The sequence below is a fragment of the Nelusetta ayraudi genome, unplaced genomic scaffold (genome assembly GCF_046127955.1).
Source record: "Nelusetta ayraudi isolate G7.1 ecotype Tasmania unplaced genomic scaffold, CSIRO-AGI_Nayr_v1 ptg000052l, whole genome shotgun sequence".
Lineage (NCBI taxonomy): Eukaryota > Metazoa > Chordata > Actinopteri > Tetraodontiformes > Monacanthidae > Nelusetta > Nelusetta ayraudi.
Window position 1 is genome coordinate 6,662,756 of NW_027466102.1, and position 14,809 is coordinate 6,677,564.

Consider the following 14,809-nt stretch of genomic DNA (forward strand, 5'->3'; position numbering starts at 1 on the left):
ATGCCAAGCCTTTTTTTTTTTTTTTACATTTGCTTAAAGGGGGTTTTATAGCCACAACTCAGTTCACTGAGGCTGTGAATCTATATCCCTCTATACCCTGTAGACAAAGATGTTGGCTTGGTTTACTGATCCACAGGGTGCCCTTTGGAGTTATTTTTCCTTTGACTTGTTTGTCAAGAAGAAAAAACTAAACGTGTTTCTCCTCTCCACTGACCTTTGTAGGGAGGCGAAGTGAAGAAGCACTCAGCAGAGGAGTTGGATTGATGGGCGATAACTTTGTCCAGAAGGTCAGCAAGCACTGGGGAGAAACAGCTCTCATAAACACTGTGTTGTTAAAAAAAATATAATTAAAAAAAAAGAAATCCAGTTAAGACATTCTAACACATCTGCTTTGATTCAATTAACTTGGAAAATATGGTAAACGTTCATGTCGACTTGCAGAATATCCTGCGGCGCAGTTTCACCACAAATGGGTTAAAAAATTTAATTTTAAAAGGTCCACTGTATGAAATTTGGTTTCATTTATGATTTTTATATTGGTAAAAGTTTAACATACTGCCCATAAATACAGAAATAAAAGTGTATGTTCACAGTGCAATAAAAGTAATTTGGTTTTCCTACCCTTAGAATGGTTCTGATATATAAATAATAATATACATAGAGCAAGGGTATTGCTCCTAGTTAGCTGACATCTTGCACCGCCATATTGGGGGGGATGGACAATCCAACCCGCCTGACAGCGCGTTTCGTATTAAGGGTGAAACGCTTGCAACCTCAAATAAACCATTGAAGAAGAAGGTGGACGAGGTAACCAGATTTGGATGCCCAGGCCACCGTAGCTCACTGGCAAACTCAGGAGGAGGAAAGAGAGTGAAAGAAGCTGCAATCTAGAATGTAACCACTTTATGTTTTGTGTGCGCAGGCTACTGTACTTCCCTGACAAGCTCGGAAGAGGGAAGGTACGGAGTCTATAAGGGGACTTAAGTGAAAGAGCGCTGCAAACTAAAATGTAACCACCTGATGTCGCAGTTTCTTAAAAATCTCCACTTCACCTTTAAGGTTCAAAATGCTTCTTATGTGTTCAGTGTTCGACGAGAGTCACTTTGATAGAAATAAATGGGCTGAGAAATTCTGATCTGCCATATAAAGCCTTCGGAAATTAGGCATTGCTCGTAAACGGAGCAGTGTCTAGCTCGCAGGATTGTGCATCCGCTATGAAAGCAAAACACAAAGGCACTAACGCTGTCGACGCAAATGCCAAAATGTGGATCCCTCCGTGCCCACTTAGGAGTTTCACTTCACTCAAAAGACCCAGCTTCTTGAAGCAATCGTGTCGATCGTCCTATCAGTGTCGGCGGGTACGGTGTCGTGTTTTGACAGGATAAAAATGACCGTGAAAAGATGACTGTGCTAAAATACTGTTATTCTGAGGAATCACTCTGATAAACACAGATATCGATTAGTTTGACCAAACCTTGACAAGAGTATAATGACATTTGGAGCGACAACGTACTGTTATGTTCTCTGAGCAGCCGCCAAAATGAACACTGAGTAAAGATGAGGTCTTCTGCTTGGCCTCTCAAACGCTCCCGCTTGTATGCCCCCCATAATAAATGCAATCCTTGAAAGTACCAAAGCATTTTTTTGGTGAGGGGGTTTAAATGTGTTGGGGGAAAAACATTTCTTCTGGTGATTTACACTGACATTTTTGACAAAGTAGTCGTCTTAATTTTGCACTGTTAGTTATCGGTTGGACATTTAGGCAGAGGCAGGTTGAGTATGTGAATGAGTGCTCTCAAAAATTATGACATGGGATTGCATAACCCGAACATGTAACGATTATCCATTTCCAATTGTTCTGCCTTAGCACATACTGTGCCGTTAGCATAAAAGTAACAGCAACTTAACAGCATGAGGCCACCAAGCTAAGGTGATATTATTTCTTTAATTCAGTGAAAACTAAGATGAAGCAGAGGGCGCATACATACTTTTTAAACAAATCTTGCATTGAATATTGTTAACATGTGTTTGGTTTTTTTGTAATAAGAGTACGTGATTAGTAAACGTTTTGTTCACACTTAACATGAAGCACTGCCACGCAGCAAAAAATACTGAACTGCAATCATGTCACAGGTTGCCAGAGAGAGAAAAACACAATGACTTTTGGCTCACTGTTCAACGCTGCGACTTCATTCATCACCCATGCATGCCATTGACAAGCTGTTAAAGTTGAGCAATCAATACCCCTGAACATGCGAACACTTCTAACCACGAGCGTTTCAGTGAGGAAATAGTATGCAATTTCAATCATGTGAACCCATTTACTTCCCCCCCCCCGTCTCGCGCCTGTTTTAAAGCCGTTTCGAAAAAAAAAAAAAAAAACAAGCGTTAATCATAGCTTCTTCACACTTGGCGCTCGATACACTGAAAGCTCACTCAATTACTGAGGACGTCGGTTCATTTGGCTGTCGGTCTTTGAGTGTGACAATTTCCCCGAAATTAGTGGGTTTTTTTTGTTTTTTTTGTTAAAGGAAAAAAAAAAAAAACAACCAGACGAAGAACACATGACAAATCTTCCGCTGAAAAACCCCAAATGAGGCAGAGGCAGCGAAGACGTGCTTTCACAGGGAGGCTGCGCCGATGAAAGCAATCACGGTGCGGCGCATGCATTAAAAAGATTAGCGGCTCCTCGCCATTTAAATGTATTTTTGTCCTCGTCAAACTGCCATTTACTCCCACATAAAGGACGCAGGAGTCTGTGCACCGTCACGACCGTCAATAGAAGTGATGAGGCATTCTGAAAAGGCCCCATAGGGATCAGATCTGAAGAGGTGCTCACAGCGCACCTGCACGACAATGGAATCTATCAAGAGATCATTTAATTCAATCTTACGCGCAGATTGCGTGTATTGTACCAGATGGATTTCTCTTTTGAGTAATTATCATGGCCCATTGATTCAAAAAAGTAAAAAATAAAAAATAAAAAATGAAATCCATGAGAAATACCAAATTGCAGCCGCAACCACCTATTCTGCTGCTCAGCGTGACATATTTATTTTGCCGATTAGCCAGATGAGTAAAAATCTGACTACATTGACTTTTATGGAAATGGAGTGAGTCGCATTAAAGTTAAACGTCGAATTAAATGAATCACTTGCAATACCCTCGCGATGAGATGTAAGGAATTTTTCGCCCTCCAATTGCCAGCCCAATTACCTGTTGATATAGCCTTCATGAGTCTGGTCTAGGTCATTGTTCTTTATGTTATATTTTTAAACTTAATTTATCTAAACCTCAATTGAAAAAAATATATTTGGGTGAGAATAAGAAGAATCCCAATATGTCGAAAACCAAAAAATATTCAAGAGATGGCCAATTTGCCCTCTTTGTGTAATGTAACACATACACCCACACACTACATTTGCATAATATGTTTGCCCATATGGTTTTAATTGGATTTTATGAAATATTACATAAGTGAAATATTATATTGAATTAACGGTAAGTACTATTTAGAGATTTTGAAGCAGAAACAGCGACATGAATTGGTTACATTTGAGAGAGCGCCGTCTTTCGGCCTCCCACCCCCTCCCGAGTTTGCCAGCGAGCTATGGTGGCCTGCACACGTAAACCTGGATACCTCGGCCTGCTTCTTCTTCGTTGGTTTATTTGAGGACGCGAGCTAAAGACAGTGTGGACGGTCGGCCCTTAAAATCGGATTTTTAGAAGGAATCTGATTTGAATCAGATTCGCCTGCAGTCTGAACGCAGTCTTACACACTTTCATTAATGCATTTATGGACAGTATATGAAGCTTTTTTCATTGTAAAAATCATAAATCACAAAACCCAAATATTACACACTGGACCTTTAAGCTAGACACACAGCTGTTCCTGTAAAGGATGCAGTGAGATGAGAGAGTGGAGCCCACTTCTGAGCCATCTGCTTACCCTTTCCAGTTAAAATGGTGGGGCTGGAGGCCATAATCTTGACGTACTGTCTCCTGCATGTTTCCATCCAACTCTCCTCATTCTTTGAGTCTTTGCATGATACCAGAAATGCTTCAATCTCAGATTCTATATGCACTGGGGAATTAAAAAAAAAATAAATAAATAATAAACATCAAGAAGTGAACAGCACAATCACTCTATACTAAAATAAAGTATAACTGACACTATGTTGCTGGAGGCTGAGTCTGTCTAAACTATGAAGCGTAACCAATTAACCTAAACCAGTGAACTCAGAGGCAGCCAAGGCAAAGGAAGCATCCTTTGTCTGAGAAACAGCAATCAAACTGCAGCACTGTCCCACCTCGTCGTCGTTTTACGTGGGCCTGTTGATGGTGGCATTTTTACCAACACTGACCTTGTGAGCTGTGGTGCTTCTCTTGCGTCTCTAACATGTAGAAGCGAGGTGGAGGGTAGCTTGAAAACATGGGCCATGGGTAAGGATCCCCTGCCTACGGACAGATTTTTATGAGTCACACAAACAGATTGTTGTTTCTTGCCAATAAGACAAAATAATAAAACTAAATTCTTGTAGTTCTTGTACTCTGGGTGTGTTTCAAGTGACGTCCTTATGCAATGTACGTAGTAGTGTTGTCAAAAATCGATATTTATTTATATATAAAAAAAATAAACTAAAAAAAAACTATACGATATGACTTCTCCGTAGTATCGATACATCGTTACTACATCGAGGCAACGTGCGGCGCTGCCAACACACACGCACGCACAAACACTCCGAGCGCTCCCTCCGCTCCATCCCTGACTTCAGCGCGATCGATTCGATTCGAAATCAATACTTTTCCAAATACCCTATCGAAGTCTGCAATCTAGTATCGCGTGACAACAACACAACTATGTAGTACGTTGCAAATGCACGAGGTGTCCAAAAACATTTTTCCAGCACTGTACGGTTTCTTTGAAGACTCCCAGATTCAAACATTAGCTCAGGATGTGCCATAATGATGTGTTCTAAATGTTAATGGGGTTTAAAATGCAAACGCCGCCGTTCTTTTGTCTGTTCAATCCGCTCATCATAATCCCCGCAGGTATGGATTGGGGTGCGGGACTCAGAAGACGATGCACAGAGCCTCCCTCACATGTTGTGCGAAGATGCCATTGACTGCAGTCAACTGTTTTGACTGGAGTCACTCTGACACAGCGCTGTTTGGACTGTTTGGCTCCTGATGAAAACAAGCTCAGAACGATAAATATCAAACAAGAAATGTACATTTTGGTTATTTATTTGACTTATCAATTCGTCTCTTGTTGGAGTATATCACCTTACAGCAAAAAAAATAAAAAAAAATAAAAAAGGTTTTGTTATACATTTAAAATGTAATAAAATTTTAACCAAGACACTAAAATATACAGAGAATATTGAAAACATACGTCAAATAAAACGGGATGGTAATTTATGAAGGATTATTGTGTCTAAAGCTACAGCATTATTGAATCTATGAATTAGAATGCCGGAACGTAAAGGTTTAAAAAGGTCATAAAACATTTCACAGCGATCCATATCTTTAGTGGGCCTTCGTGTCGGCAGTTAAGGACCCCGCAAACCTTATTGAGATGTCAGAAAGAAACATCACTTTAACAAAGCGCGCCTCTCTCTTTTTACGTCTAACAAAGAGTCTCTCAAAGTTTCATGCGCGCTGTAAAATTCATACAAAAACAGGACGTGCTAAACAGCCGCTGTTCCCAGTTGTGCCTGTGAGAAAGAGGAGAGGGCTGGAAAAAGGGAGACGTGTGAAGCTGAAGGAAACCAGTAATTTACACCCTCCCCTTCAGAAGTCACTTTCATATCCTTTCTTGACCTCGGCGTAAATGAGATCCCTGCTTTGCATTCGGCGTAAACAACACCTAAATAATTGATATTGATACGCCAGAACATGCTTAAGTAATTCCGCGGGCTCCTGACAAGACCTAAAAGGCCTATTGGTAATCAGTAGGACTCTTTGGAATAACCAGAAGCAAGAAGTCGGAATAGAAATGGACGCATTAGGAACGAGTAATGGGCACAGGAAGTTACACGGCTGTGATTATTCAAATTCACAAATGATTGTGGAAAAAAATGAATAAGTAAAAGTCAGACAGAAGAAATACAGCAAGCAGAAGTTAGACTCTCTAAAAAAATTCTAAATGTCCTTTTCTTCTTGTACAGGTTTCTGCACTTTCTTACGATTAAATATTCAGGAAATAACCTGACATGTGAAAAAAAAAAGGGAAATCAAAATTTCAGGAGCTGGTAACATAGGCTTTTGCCAAAGGGTAAAGCTATGCAAGAGTGATTGTATATGTATTCATCAAGAGCGAAAAAAAAAAAAAAATACCCAGAGAATAGCCATGTCCAAATTATTATCGAAAATCATGTCTACTGCTTTGATGGGTTTTTGAAATGTCTTCTGGTAATAATATCAAGGGGTTATTAATACGACGTCAATAAATAAGATTCTTTGCTACAAAAAAAATCCCATTTAAACAGAGACTGAAAAGTGAGTATTGTTATTTCTCACTGAAGTCGTAAAACTTGTCAAAGTGTAGAACAGTGTTCTTTTAAGTGTTTTACTACTGCATAGGATTTTGGAATGATGTCATACCACAATTAAAATGACCAAATGAAAGTTATGTTACAACGCGACACGAGAGAACAGTGTGTGTTTGTAGCGTAGCCAAAGACAGACAGCAATACATTACCTACCTTTTTTCATGTAGCATAATTTAATGGATATAAATGGAAAAATAATTTAAAAAAAAAAAACATGAAAAATGAAATGAAAATAGCCTCATATGAGTTTCGGTAGTCATCAGTTTTGTGAAAGGAAATTTTGAGCACAGCTGACCTCTTGCAGAGCTCGAGCAGGAAGCTTCCTCTCAGACGGACCTCCCACCACACCGACACGGACCAACACATGATTCCTCTCCACTGACAGACTGTCTATAATGAACTCCCTGTGCAGGACAAAGAAAAAGAAATGGCGAAGACGCAGTAGCCCACGTCAATCTCAGTTCCCTAATAAACTTTCCAACGTAGCGCTGCAGATCCTGAAATCAAATGCGTGAGATCCTTGAACTGCATAGTTTATTGGGGGGGGGGAAGAGGGAAAAACAGGCCTGTTGCGCAAACCTTGAATAAAATAACATGTTGATTTAACCTTCAAAAGTGTCCCCAATCTACTGGAGCTCGAATAACTTTCTTTGCAAAGTCTTTTAAAAGACTTCACAGCCTCTGAAGCCCTTAGATGGTGGGGACTATATCACTGTTGAAAAGTAAGTGTGAAAAGAAAGGGAGGAAGGACTCCATGCCGAAGATCTGAGAATACCCCAATTATAAAGGCACTTTAGGGTCGAAGGATGTCAGACTCGGTGGAGATTTCCTATAGCCGAAGCAATTTGAGCTTGAAAGTGGTAATAAAAGGAACAATTCTTTTGTACGGCACTCTTTTTAAGGGCCTGTTAACCATCAAATGAAATTTGCATATATTACTCCCTGAGTAAAACAAAAATGAAGTTAAAAAAAAAAAAAAAAAAAAAAAGCACACAGCTGGAGTCAAATAAAAATGTGTTGTGTGTTCTCAGAGAAAGCACACTTTAGCGGTGTGGATGGATGATAAAAGGTCAAAAAGAAGACAAAATATCATTATTTGTCTCAAATGTCACAAAAAATAATAACATAATAGTTGTTTTAAAAGAATCGAATTAAAAAAAGTTTTGAATTCGTGATGCCGGGTAAAATGAAATATGATGGTGTTATGGTAATGCAAGCATAAAGAACAAAGTGGGCGGGAAAACAATCATGAATAAATAAGTCATCAATCTTTGATACACAAACACGAGTAAATGCCACAACTCTGTCACCAAAGTGGGAGGCTCTTAAATGCCATCTTTTAAAATGACCTTCTCGTTCTTCACCGTTTTATTTAATTATCTTTGTGACAAGGGAGGAAAAACAAACACCTTAGCGGTGATTAAATTTCAAAGTGTCCTGTCCTATCAAGTGCAATACTGAGAAGCGGAAGGCAGGCGAGCAAGCTGAATGGGGGAATGTTCAAATTTAGGAAAATGTTTCGATTGAAGAAGTTCATTTAATTTAGTTTACTTCTAGATCTACTTTAGTAGATCAGTTACATCATTAGTTAGCGCATCTAATGTTTTTCGCAGTTTTTCCTCTCGTAAATCAGGCCCTAAATGTGTAATATTGAGTGTGAGAAGAAGAAACAGCAGCAAGTGGTTATTTTAGATTGCACGGTCTTTCACTCCCCGCCCCTTCCGGAGCTTGCCAGTGAGCTACGGTGGCCTGCGCATCAAAACACGGATAATTCGGCCACCTTCTTCTTTGTTGGTTGATTTGAGGACGCGGTTTCTTCTCAAAATATCCAAATACTACACACTTAACCTTTAAATCAGGCGACAACTTTTGCGCCTGTTGTCAATTGCGCATGCATTCTTAGTAGCTCGCCAGCAACGTCATATTGCAGCCCTCATTTGGGGGCTTCAATATGGCCTGATGTACATTTCATTACTACATCAGGCCCTAACGGACCATAATTATTCAATTTCCCTCAGCCACTGTATTACACAAGCTGACATATGACATAGATTTCACATTAGAAGAAATGCATCTCCCAAAGCAGCCAGTGATTGTGACAAACAAATTCCTGCCTTAAGTCAAGTACTGTACAGTGCACAAGCTAATTAAGCTTAGCCGAAAGTGAATTTTAATAAAGAAAAATGAGTATAGAAATACTGTTTTAGTTTACTCTCTCTTTCTATGTGTGGGGTTTATTTACTTTATTTAAAAATTTGACTGTTTTACAATCAAGTCAACAATCGTATTATTAAATCACTGATTAAAAAAAATGCAAGCTAATTTCAGATTACCACGAAAGCTCTCTAAACAGTCACGTGTCCAAATCAAATGTGTCCCTCTGAAGACGTGGTTACTGGTTCGTACCCTTCGTTGGTGTCCAGCTGAGTGACGTTGTCCCTCTGACTTTGCAGCAGCAAGGAGCAGATGTTGTACTGGCTCTCCAGCAGCAGAAAGGAGTCCAAGTTGCAGCAAATCACACTTAGCAGTCTGCAAACATACACATACAAATGAGACAAGAAAGTAGTAACACAGGGGACGGTATCATGACACACTGCAACAAAGCAGCGGCACTGAGCACTTCGGACAGAGGTACAGGTTGTAGTTATCACTGTTCAGCAGAGCAGGACCAGGCAAGCAAAGGCCTTATTTGGGCCCTCAACAACAAACTCAACAGGAAACAGGTAATTCAAGTCCATTTGATAGATAGATAGATAGATAGATAGATAGATAGATAGATAGATAGATAGATAGATTACATTTTTTTTAGTGTGTTTCAAACGGTTTGGCTGCATGAGAGGCACACAAACAAATTGAAATGTTTTAATCGTTTCTAGTTAATCTTTGACAAAACAAGAAAGCGAAATGATTGTGGTTTTTGCACTTTTGTACTCTGGGTGTGTTGCAAGGGACATCCTCTTGCTGAAACGTCCAGTTCTGAGCTGGACAGAGCAGTGCACGTGCAGCGTGTCGGCAAATGTCATCCAATGCACATCCGCCCCATCCTCTGCAAAGGCTCACTCGCATTGGTTTGCCTTTATACTCCTGTAACTGGTTCGCCTGCTATCGCAACAACAGAGTTCATCAAGTAAAGAATGGAAGCATCCTGTCTGAACCCCTTACCACTACTAAAGGTGTGCCTCAACTAAGGCTCCATCCCAGGCCCAACACTGTTCTTTAGCTACATTAATGATGTAGCCAAAAATGCTGGCATTTCTAAGATCTACCTATGTGCTGATGATACCATCTTACACTCAGTGAGCCCTTCTCGCCACTCTGCGGCATCCACTCTGCAACTCAGTCTCACCTCTATCGAACAGTACCTTCATAGCCTTATTTCCCTTAAATACGCGATGCATTATTTTTGAAACATAAGTCTACCACTTCAGTTCAACTGAAGTCTGTGACCTTCTACAAGTACTTTGGCCTCTGGTTGGTGATGGTCAGGTTGTCCCTGTCCTTCACCACCCACATTAAGCATCTGCAGTCTAAAGTCAAAGTACCCCATGAGCTTCCTTTACCGAAACAAGGCCCCTTTCACCCGTTCAGCCAAACATACACTTGTTAAAAAAAACCTTTCCCATATTTGATGATGGTGACATCTATAGGACGGCCTCTCAATCCACTCCCAGCAAACTTGACACCCTTCACCATGCTGCCATGCGTTTCGCCACAGGCGCTCCATTCACAATTCACCACTGTGACCTGTATAACCTGGCCGACTGCACATCCGTCCACACCAGACGGCTGTGCCACTGGCTTCAACTCATATACAAAACATTACTGGGGAAAGCACCTCTCTACCTCTCGTCCCCTCTGCACCTCTCCTATTCTGGCCTCAATCCTCGGCCCAGGAAATTCATCAAACTCACCATCCTTACACTTCGCACCATCTTTGGTCGGAACGCCTTCCGATTTGCTGCAGCCAATGACTGGAACACCTTGCGAAACATCCTCAATCTCACTGTCCTCACATCTCACACTGTTTTTAAACTAAACCTGCGACACAATAAGCAGAATAATGAAGATGAATATCTGTAGCGCAAAGATGAGGACATGTTAAAAGACAGAATGTCTTGTTGTGAAGGGCACGATTTCCTGTATCTGTGACTTTGACAGCAGAGTTGTAGCCATCTGTTAGTAAAGGTACTCCGCTCTATTAATACACACTCAAAAAGTACAGAAGTGCTGATATTGACATTTTTCTTCGTGCTAATGTAGGAACCATAAAAATCTGTATACTGTTTATCGACGTTCATCTGGCCAATAAAAAAAGAAATAAATCATGATATTATGCAAAAAAAGAAACTCTTAACAGAGGTCCAATAGGGGCAATGCGGTCCAATTCCCTACACGAAATTGTCTCAACAATAATCTCAGAAATATAGTCAACAAATCAACAGAATCATGAGAAATACAGTGAGAACATTTGTGAAAGTGGTGTGACTGTCGGTGCAGCTATTGTGTTGTTTCAGTAATCAATACTGATATTCCGAGAGATTCCATTCAAGTGACTGGGACAAAATGGCCCATTAGTCAGGCTACAAGAGATCCAAGGCCAAAAAACTGCTCATGTTTGTATTTTAATCAATAGCAACATTCAGTGTTTCTAGTGAAGGTTCTTTCGGTGATTCAAGTCCTTAAGTAAAAAATCAATTTAGCCTCGTAATTTGCACACGCTCAAATTAGATAGAGACTGGTTGCATTTCTGTTATATTGTCACTTTTAACGAGTTGTCCTTATTATATATTTTTTTGAAACAAAAAAAAATAAAAACAACTAAGGCTTAAAACGCAGCGAACGCACAATAGCTTTGAGCAGAAATGTCAGAGATATTTTTACACACATAAAAGACTCCAGTCTGGCTTTTAAGAAAATGTCACTTCAATTTCTAATAGTGTGTCTTCCTGTTCCGACAAACGAGCGTTGGTGTTAAGCGCAGCGTGTCGCTCCGTGTGCCATTTGTGTAAGTCTGCGTGGAACATATCTCTCACTCTTGTTTTTTTCTTTTTCTTTCTTTCTTTTTTTTTTTTTTTTAAAGCAGCAGCTGCTTCATTTCTGGATGTGGTGGGCACTTGCTCGCACTTCTGTGTGACTGACAACTCTACACAGTCATTCTGACAGCAGCACAGCAAGAGGCTGAGAGTCTGCCAGGCCATCTGACCTCCATCAGTGGGAGACAAAGCATTAAAAAAAAAACAAAAAAAAAAACAGGGTCTGCCTCCAGGTTGACTTTTTTGAAAGACACCTTTTATCAAGTCAAGGATTTCTTTTTTTTTTTTTTTTCTTTACCTATTCTTACATTGTATCAAAACGTAGACACTTCAGGTTTGTTTGAAAATGTGTTCTATATCATCAGATCACAAATAAACAGTGAGATTAATTGAGGTTTGCACTTCACTTGTCATTTTCGTCAAATTAATCCATTTGACTGTTCATAAAACCGGAAATGGTAGACTCCAGTCTTCTGAGGTCATGGTGTCATGTCATGGTGGCGCGATGTCAACATGGAAGAGGTCGAATGGCTTAAAAAAAAAAAGGCTTCTTTAACCCATTTTGACCGAGACTTTCACCAATTGTTGACCTTTGAGGACGGGAGCGAGACCAGGGCTTTCAAACACCGAGTGCCACTTTGCTTCTTCTTTATGTTTTAACATCGCAACCCTTTTTTTTTTTCGGTCAAAATACAACGTTAATCAGACTTACTCGTAAAGCATTGTGAAAAAATTTGGGTTAGTTATCTTATTCTTTTAAAGTTCCTTTTTCTCTTTTTGAAACATTGCGCCAGTGGAAAAAACAGAGAAACATCGCGACAGCAGCAACAACAGATCCAGATTTACACATCCCTTCGTAACCTTTACAGAGGAGATAACGAATGAGTGATATTTTTAGATCACAATGGAGAATCTAGGAGCTGGCAAAAGGGAAAGGAGGACATACAGTAGGACCCTTTATTTAACTTCAAGGATCACTTTATAGTTTTCATCCTTTTGATCCTGTTGTTGATCCCTAGTTCTATGAAGTGATTTATCACAGGTGTGATTGTGGAGGCATTTGCAGCCACTTTCATTTTTGATATTACTTTAGTTGGTATTAGCTTGTTTTTGTTTATTTAAATAATAGCGCCGCTCTTTTTTTCCAAGTGTGCTGCTGAGCTGTTTGTTCCGTTGAGTTCTGATGTGCTGATAAGAGCAGTTATATATTCTGTGTATTAGTTTGTTTTTCTGTATTTTCTAAGAGACATTTCTGCCAAAGGTCAAAGCTTTTTTTGACAAAGCTGTTTTAAGAATTTTGTTTCCATCTGCTACTTTTCTTAGTGTCAGGTATTAATGGGTTAAAAAAAAAAAAATTGTCGGCTCTTTGGTAGGACTGGACCTGGACTGCCAAGAGACTGAGGCCGACAGGAATGTGATGCTCAAAATAAGTGCTGCCTGAGACAAGCCTGTTCATCCACGCTGAGTTGTGACTCATGGCCAGCACATTCAAGCAGGGCATCATCCCACCCAGGTGTAAGAAAAAAGGCTTAAGGAACCCATTTGCACATACCACCATCAAACAGCCACCTCTCACGGGACAACGTTTTCACTGTGCACCGCATCTACTTTGTAGTCAGCTAGCCTTAAGGTAGCAGACCTAGGTCAGGGTCAACAGTGACCCTTTTTTTTTTCTCCCAACGATACATTTTTGGCCAACGTTCTAAACTCTTCGAGATAAAATCCCCCAGCATTAAGAGTTAACAGGAAAAGTGTGATTTTGCCACAGCAATTAATTTCTGGTGGGTTTTCTAATCACTCTAATAAGGTCAGTTCAATCCATTTCTTATAATTACTTATTTTTGTGGAAGGAAATGGATGATTAAATGAGCAAATCATAACCTTGTTTACTTTCAACAAAGCCTCGGCGAGGTGTGAAGGCCCTTTTTCTAAGACGTTGTCATACCTGTCAGGACACATACTCCCAACCTTCTTCTCAGTCACTTTGAACATTAGCACTGTGCAATATTGTGTATGTATATGTTTATATGGCATGTGTTTCTTCATAACACGCATTCTCCTATAATGTGTGGCACTTTATTTTGCTTTAAACACCTACAGCTGTAGCTTTTGAATTTAGTTGTCCAGGCAACTGTACAATGACAATAATTGTCTATCTATCTATCTATCTATCTATCTGTGGTATTCAGTATAACTGATTTCCTCTGTTGTGATATTGTTAATAATAAAAATACATTACAAAAAATGCTCTGGATGACCTTTTTAGTAGTTTCAAATGCTCGAGTTTGGGCCACTGTGATGTAGACATAGTCCAATTAGTCCACTTTCTCAGACTCAGGGGATATTTTCCTCTTTGGACTTATTGCGGCTATGAGTGTTGACTCGCATTCACTTGACAGAGAACTATTCCACTGGATCATCTTCACATGTGTCCGATGCAGCGGAAGTCCCGAAAACTGTTGTCACGGACACTGACTGGCTTGCTCTATCTTTGGCTCCAGGAATCCACATTGAAACATCCATTCATGACAGATGACTACTCCCCTGATGATGTGGCCGCACGCGTCGGAGGGCCCGTGTACAAACCAAACACCAACAGTAATCTCCTCGCCATGTTGAGTGATGATCGCACCACTAATGGATTGGTTATGCCCGAGGCGAGATGCAAATGGTCAGCTTTATGGAAGGCAGCATCTGGAGCCCGCTGTCATTGACAGTCGGTGGAGGCCGACGATAGAAAATCAGATTCTGCGAGTCAAGAGTAATGTGAACGTTAACTGCATTAGAGTTTTCTGTTTCTGAAATTGACATTGAACATTTTCTGCATATATCGCATCATAAAAAGAAAATGTGCAAATGAATTATTAACTCTTATCAAAGCTGAAAGTTAAAAAGCCACAGTCCCTATAAAAATGAACTGTCAGTTTAAATTAATAATCCTCAAAACGTTGTTTGTTTTTTTTGCCTTTTTTGTTATAATCTAATTTCTTCTGTTTCACTGACCACCAAATGAATAAACACCCTTTTAATGGAACCATATCATTTAAAAATAAAAAGATTTGAGTTACATAAATATTTGGGATATAGAAGATAAAGAAGAAAGCATGAAAGCAAATGTAAAAAAAACTTAGTATGGTACATATGAGGAAACGGAGCGTTCGGTGGCATTCTGAAGCTGATAATTAGCGTGTTTGAAAAGAGTGGGACAGAGGCATCCAAGCA

The 14,809-nt window shown here is 39.9% G+C and overlaps 1 protein-coding gene across 2 annotated transcripts in view; it reads right to left on the minus strand.

The window, feature by feature from the left end:
- The window catches only part of tbc1d32 (TBC1 domain family, member 32), a 64,922-nt gene that overhangs the window by 23,489 nt on the left and 26,624 nt on the right, over positions 1-14,809 (minus strand). For both annotated transcript variants that reach the window (XM_076037558.1, XM_076037557.1), the window contains 5 exons: positions 8,961-9,083; positions 6,850-6,958; positions 4,365-4,458; positions 3,950-4,084; positions 215-298 (listed from right to left, as the gene is read on the minus strand). In XM_076037558.1, the coding sequence (XP_075893673.1) occupies positions 215-298; positions 3,950-4,084; positions 4,365-4,458; positions 6,850-6,958; positions 8,961-9,083 (545 nt within the window). The remainder of the gene's footprint in view (positions 1-214; positions 299-3,949; positions 4,085-4,364; positions 4,459-6,849; positions 6,959-8,960; positions 9,084-14,809) is intronic.